Source organism: Crocodylus porosus, unplaced genomic scaffold, assembly GCF_001723895.1.
Source record: "Crocodylus porosus isolate Cpor-Errol unplaced genomic scaffold, CroPor_comp1, whole genome shotgun sequence".
Classification (NCBI taxonomy): Eukaryota; Metazoa; Chordata; order Crocodylia; family Crocodylidae; genus Crocodylus; species Crocodylus porosus.
This window is the reverse complement of record NW_017728943.1, coordinates 119,745,524-119,752,195: the sequence shown is the minus strand read 5'-3', so window position 1 is coordinate 119,752,195 and position 6,672 is coordinate 119,745,524. Positions and strand designations below refer to the sequence as shown.

The window sequence follows — 6,672 nt, the reverse complement described above, 5'->3', positions numbered from 1 at the left end:
AAGTGGTGCAGGCTCCTAGCCTGGGGATTTTTAAAAGGAAGTTAGATGAGCACCTTGCCGGGGTCATCTGACCCCGGTGCTCTTTCCTGCTAAGGCAGGGGGTCGGATTAGATGATCTACCTAGGTCCCTTCCGACTCTAGCTACTATGAAACTATAAGTATTACCAGACTGGTGTCTTTCTTAAATACTAAGCAAGTTCACTTCACTGCTTGTTTACTCTCAATTTATCTGTAAGAACTGGGCAGAGATTAAACATGTTTGAATACGTCAAACCAAGATAAATTTCCCATAGTGATTTCCTGGCAGTTTCTTATAAATATTGTTGATTTAACCTTCTTTCACTGTTAACAGTGATAGATTTATTTTGCAGAGCTAGGTTCCAGTGTATACATAATAGGCATAAAATTCCCTTAAATGCTAAATATTCTTTTTTGGGTTTGTTCTCTCTTTTTCCCTGAAGGCAGGAAGTTATGATTTGGTGCAAGAAATGAACAAGAACTTGGCTGAAGAGGTAAGTGTCACAAACCCATTGGCAGAAGACCCCCAAAGCCTCAAGTTTCTCCCCACTACACTACCATTCACCTCAAGGAGACCTGAGAGCTCCTTATCCCAGCACCTTAGTTTCTGTACCCTTACACTGGACTCTGTGGCTGCAGTAAAGAATCTGTCAGTCCTAAGTGACCCCTCTGTTTTGGGTTACGAAAATTTCATAGATTTCATAGACATTAGGGGCTGGAAGGGATCTCATGAGATGATTGGGTCCAGCCCCCCTACCACAGGCAGGAAGTCAGCTGGGATCAAGTGACTCCAGCAAGAAATAAATCCACCTGTTTTTTGAAGGAGTCCAGAGTAGGTGCTTGCACCACCTCTGGGGAGAGTTTGTTCCAGACCCTGGATACACGTGCTGTAAAGAACTTTTTTCTTATGTCTAGTCTAAATTGACCTTCCTGGAGTTTATGGCCATTAGACCTTTTTATCCCTAAGGGAGCTCTGGTGAACAGGGGTTCTCCCAGGTCCTGATGTACCCCTCTTATGTAATTGTAGTCTGCCACCAAATCCCCCCTGAGCCTTCTCTTCTCTAGACTGAAGAGTCCCAAGTTCCTCAGCCTCTCCTCATATGGCCTTCCCTCCAGGCCTTTGATCATATGAGTGGCTTTCCTCTGGACTCTCTCAAGCTTCTCCACATCCTTCCTGAAGTGGGGGGCCCAATACTGGACGCAGTAGTCCAGCTGCGGTCCCACCAAGGTTGAGTGAAGCAGTAGGATGACTTCCCTGGTTTTGCTTGAGATTCACCGGTGGATGCACGCCAGAGTTTGGTTAGCTTTGCCAGCTACACCATCACATTGGTGGCTCATATTCATCTTGTGGTTTATAAAACCCCCAACTCCCTTTCGGTTTTGGTGCTAGCGAGTGTAGCCGAGCCTGTAAGTATGCTAAGGGTTCTTCCTACCAAGGTGCAGCTCCTTGTACTTTTCTGCATTGAAGGCCATCAGGTTTTGGTCAGCCCACCTTGAGAGTGTGTCCAAGTTGGCCTGTATCCCCAGTCTGTCTTGTGGTGTGACTGCCCTCCCTCATAATTTGGTATAGTCTGCGAATTTGGCCAGTTCGCATCTGACTCCTGAATCCAGATCATTGATGAAGATGTTAAAAAGTACTGGCCCAAGTACAGAGCCCTGAGGGACTCCAGTGGTAACCCTGTGCCACACTGAATTCCTCCCTTCAACTAGTACTCTTTGGGTCCAACCCTGTAGCCAGTTGCTTAGCCATCAGACTGGATGATGATCAAGGCCACAGTTCCCTAGCTTAACCATGACGACATCATAGGGGACTAGGTTAAAGGCTTTCTTGAAGTCCAGATATATGACATTCACATCATCTCCCTTGTCCAGGGCACATGTTACCTGGTCATAGAAGGAGATGAGGTTGGTCAGGCAAGACCTGCCAGTCACAAAGCCACGTTGGCTGGCATTCAGAAGCTGGCCTTCCCATAGTTTGATGTTGGTGGATCTCTTAACAATTTTCTCTGGGATTTTTCCAGGGACAGACATCAGACTGATTGGTTTGTAGTGGTCATCCCTCCTCCCTTTCTTGTAGATAGAAACCACGTTGGTTGTTTTCCAGTCATTTGGGACCTCATCCGAGAGTCACAGTTTTTCAAATATCCCTGCCAAGGGGGATGCAATGACGTCTGCCAGCTCTTTCAAGACCCTTGGGTGCATTCCGTCTGGGCCTGTGGACTTGTGAATGTCCAGTTTCTCAAGGTGTTCCCTCACCTGATCCACATCGATTTTTTTTTGGATCCGTTGCCCAGTCCTGAATTGGTTTGTGCCATTCCTGACACTGTGATCCTCCTGGGAGGGTGAAAAACCAATGCAAAAAGGTAATTTAGGAGATTGGCCCTTGGGCATCTGATGTCAGTTGCCCCATTGGGTCTCTCAGGGGCCCAATGCTATCCATGGTTTTTTTTTTCTACTTCCCACGCATCTGAAGAAGGACTTTGTTGTCTTTGATCCCTGTAGCTAGCCTAAGTTTGGTATGTGCCTTGGCTTTTTTTGACCACTCTTTGCAGGTGCGGGCGAGTGCAGATTAATCCTCATTGGTAATGCTTCCTGTTTTCCATCTGGTGTAGGCTACTCTTTTGAGCTTAATGAGGTCCAAGAGTTCCTTATTCAGCCATGGGAGCTTCCTTGCCTGTTGACTGCATTTCTTGCGGGATGGGGTGGCTTTGCCCTGTGCTTCAAGGATTGTGTTTTTGAGCGATGACCATTCCTCGTATACTCCCTTTTCTGGGGGGTGAGGGGTATGGCTTCTGATTGCCTTACTGACCAATTCTCTCAGTTCGCAGAAGTCAGCCTTCCCAAAGTGAAGCACTTCTGTTTTACTGAGGGGTTTGCCTGCTCTTCAGTGAACTAAGAAGGAGAGAGTCAGCCTTGACTATCATCTTCCCAAAAGTCACTCCTCCTGCACTCAACCAACTGGGAGAGAGACAACAAAGGCTGCTTACAAACATTAAAAAAAAAAAAATGGGGATTTACTTTAAACTTCGCATGCCCCCTTGCTGAGCCCAGTACATGCCCAGAAGAGGCATCACATTAGTTGGACCTGGCTTGCCCAATGTCTGTATAGATTGGGAGTTTTTATCTAATAGCTGATTGAATCAAGTATTAGATAAAAGCACCAAAAAGCCCTGCCCGAGTGCCTGATCTATACAGATGCTATGAAGCAGGGTCAAGCTAATGTGCTGCTTCTTCTGGTAAATTACTTTTTTGTTTGTTTGTTTTTAACGTCTGAAAGCAGCCAAAATAATTTATTATAAAAACAGAACAAGCATAAGAAAACAGCAACTATATGTTGAGATACAGACAGAGATATAAGATGAAAGCAACAAAACAGAACGTTGACCCTACACTTGAAATCCAAAGATTCAGTCCTTAGCCAGCTCCAGAGATCTAAATGCTGACTGCCTGTCATGGCCTCCTGAATTCCTCTATCAGTTTATCTTGATCCACCTGTAATAAAACAGTAGAGCCCATTCTTGTACCTGGGAAGACTAAAGACCCAGCCATGCTTTCTAGACAGGCTTAAGTACAGTACTAGACTGCAGTCTTACATCCTCTGTAAATGTGTAGATTAATTAATCTGGTGTGCTGTCTCCTGTATGATAGTTTGACTAGGTATCAGGCCTCTTTTAAAATGTGGATATTCCCTGCTGTGCCCCATCTTCCAAATCAGAGCCCAGACCTTGGCCCATGGTTCTGCTTTGGCTCTTTATATCATGGAGTCCCCCAGGGTTTTTCAAGTGGAGTGCCCCAGGGATTGGTCCTGGGAATGGTTTTGTTTAATATCTTTATCAGTGACCTGGAAGATGGGTTGGAGTGTACCCTTGGCAAGTTTGTGGATGACACTAAGCTGGGGGCAGTAGTAGATACGCTGGAGGATAGGGCTAGGATTCAGAGAGAGAGCGAGACCTAGACAAATTGGAGGATTGGACCAAACACAGTTTTATGAAGTTCAATTAGAAGTGCAAAGTCCTGCACTTGGGATGGAATAATTCCATGCACTGGTACAGGCCATGGACCAACTGGCTAAGCAGCAGCTCTGCAGACAAGGATCTGGGGGTTACAATGGACAGTAAGCTGAATATGACCCAACAATTTGCGAAGAGGGCTAACGGCATACTGGGCTGCATTACTAGGAGCATTGCCAGCAGATCAAGAGAAGTGATTATTTCCTTCTATTCAGCACTGGTGAGGCCACATCTGGAGTACTGTGTCCAGTTTTGGGCCCCCCACTATGGAAAGGATGTGGACAAATTGAGTCCAGTGGAGGGCAATAAAAATGGCTAGAGGTCTGGGGCACATGACTTCTGAGGAGAGGCTGAGGGAACTGGACTTCTTTAATTTGGAGAGTAGAGAACTGAGAGGGGATTTAATAGCTGTCTACAACTCCCTGAAGTGGGGTTCCAAAGAGGATGAAGCTAGACTGTTCTCAGCAGTGGCAGATGACAGAACAAGGAGCAAGGGTTTCAAGTTGCAGCAAGGGAAGTTTAGGTTGGATATTAGCAGCATGGTAGTAAAGCACTGGAACAGGATACTCAGAAAGGTGAAATCTTCTTCCTTGGAAGTTTTTAAACCCCAGGTAGGCAAAGCCTTGGCTGGGACAGTGTAGTTGGGGATGGTCCTGCTTTGAGCACCATGTTCGACTAGATCAGCATTTCTCAACCTGTGGGTGGCGACCCAAAAGTGGGTCACAAGAATATATGAAAGGGTCACAAACAAACTTTAAAAATGGATACTCCTTTAAAGGGGAAAAGCTTGGGAAATGGTGGCTTTTCCCTTGCAGGCTGTCAGAATTCCAGTCTGCAAGAGGGCTTGGAGGCCCTGTATGCCTCACACACACCACCCCCTGCCCCACCCACTGAGGGGCTGGGACCTGGGGCTAGGGGACAGCAGATCAGGAATGAGGGGCACTAGGTTGGAACTGGTCACCGATGTTTACAAATGGGTCCTGGTATAAAATGGGTCCAGGTACCCAAAAAGGTTGAGAACCACTGGATTAGATGACTTCTTGAGGTCCATTCCATCCCTAATTTTCTCTGATTCTATTTCATTGTCTGGCCAGACTCTGGCTTACATAAACCAAGTCAATTCTTAGCCATTGACGCTGAATATGAACAATTGCGGGCTGTTCGAGTTAAGCATGCCTTACATTTATATAACTTGCTATAATATATACAGAGAGGAGAACAATAGAACTGAACACAGTTTTGCACTAGCTACAATTAGAGGCCAGACAACTAAGCCTAATTTGGGAGAATATCTACGCATGCATGCCGTGTAATGAATCCCCAACTTAATTATGTCTTGGGTTACTTCAGTGACAGTGAGATTTAGGGAGTGATTACTTTTAATTATGAGTTGTTTGACCATGTTAGTATTTATAGAATTTTGTTCTTTTGCCAGATTGGTCTACATATTATCCACATTTGGCTCCCTGAAGACAGCAGAGAAGATGAGGTAACTATGGCACCCTGGGAATTTTATTCTTGCTTTTATTCTTGCTTTCACCCTAAAATCAAATGGGTACTTTCAAAATGCGTATTTCTTGCTAACATTCCTCCCCATCATATTTGTTAAATTCATACAGAGTTAGGTAAATACTAGGGTTGTGCAAGCTTTGGTCCCTGATTCAATTTGGCAGAGATTTGGCCCAATTCAGTGGCCAAATCTCAGAATCTGAATCAAATCAGGAGACCCTTTAATCTCTCTGAATAGAATCGGAACTCTCCGAATTGATTCGGAGAGATTCAGACGTAGACACAGCTTTACATACCTTCTACATACCTCAAGGTAGTAGGTGGCTTATGAATGCTGAGATGCTGGGGCAGATGGAGCATCCCATGAGCGTGGGGGGTTTCCCAGCACACTTGGCAGCAGACCCAGAAGTGGACCAGAAGCACCTCTGTTCCATTTCCAGGTCCACCAGGGAGCGCCCAGGGCGCACCCCCCTCCCCCGGCACGATGACTGGTGCCTCCTGGGTCTGGGGAGCAACCAGTGTTTCCCTGCAGCAGATTGCCAAGCCGGGGAGATGTGAGGGGGCCCCCCTGCATGCTCTCCAGCAGACCTGGAAGTAGACCAGAAGTACTGCCAAGCACGCAGGGGACCCCCTCGCTCCTGTGGGACTCTATCCACCCCAGCATTGCAGTCTTCACAAGCTGCACCTGGTACCTCGTGGGATGTAGAAAAAACATTTAAAACTGTGTCTATGGCCAAATCACTGATTCTCTGAATTGGAGTTGAATCTTCAGATTTGGATTCGGCCAAATCAAATCAGGGACAGTGATCTGAATCAACAAATCAAATCTCTGTCCCCAATTTGGGCCGAATCTGAATTGAATATGGCCTGTTTCCCACCCCCCCTAGTAAATACCATGCCCATTTTGAAAAGAAGAATCAAGATTAAAAGAAGAATCAAAAAGAATCAAGATTAAAAGAAGAATCAAGATTGTTGAACGATTTCTTTGCCGCCTTTGCCTCCGTCTTCCTAAGTAGGGACCAGAATAGCCACCTCCCTGCTGGGCCCCCCTTGGGCCCCAGGGGAGGCACACCTGGGCCACAGGTTAGCGAGGATTTAGGGAGCTTCTGGAGGGGTTGGATGTATTCAAGTCAGC

At 46.2% G+C, this 6,672-nt stretch overlaps 1 protein-coding gene across 4 annotated transcripts in view; it reads left to right on the top strand.

Annotated features, from left to right (window-relative positions):
- Positions 1-6,672, top strand: part of MTHFD1L (methylenetetrahydrofolate dehydrogenase (NADP+ dependent) 1-like) — a 276,586-nt gene that overhangs the window by 2,743 nt on the left and 267,171 nt on the right. For all 4 annotated transcript variants that reach the window (XM_019550079.1, XM_019550076.1, XM_019550078.1 and 1 more), the window contains exons 2-3: positions 462-512; positions 5,464-5,517. In XM_019550079.1, coding sequence (XP_019405624.1) covers positions 462-512; positions 5,464-5,517 — 105 coding nt within the window. The remainder of the gene's footprint in view (positions 1-461; positions 513-5,463; positions 5,518-6,672) is intronic.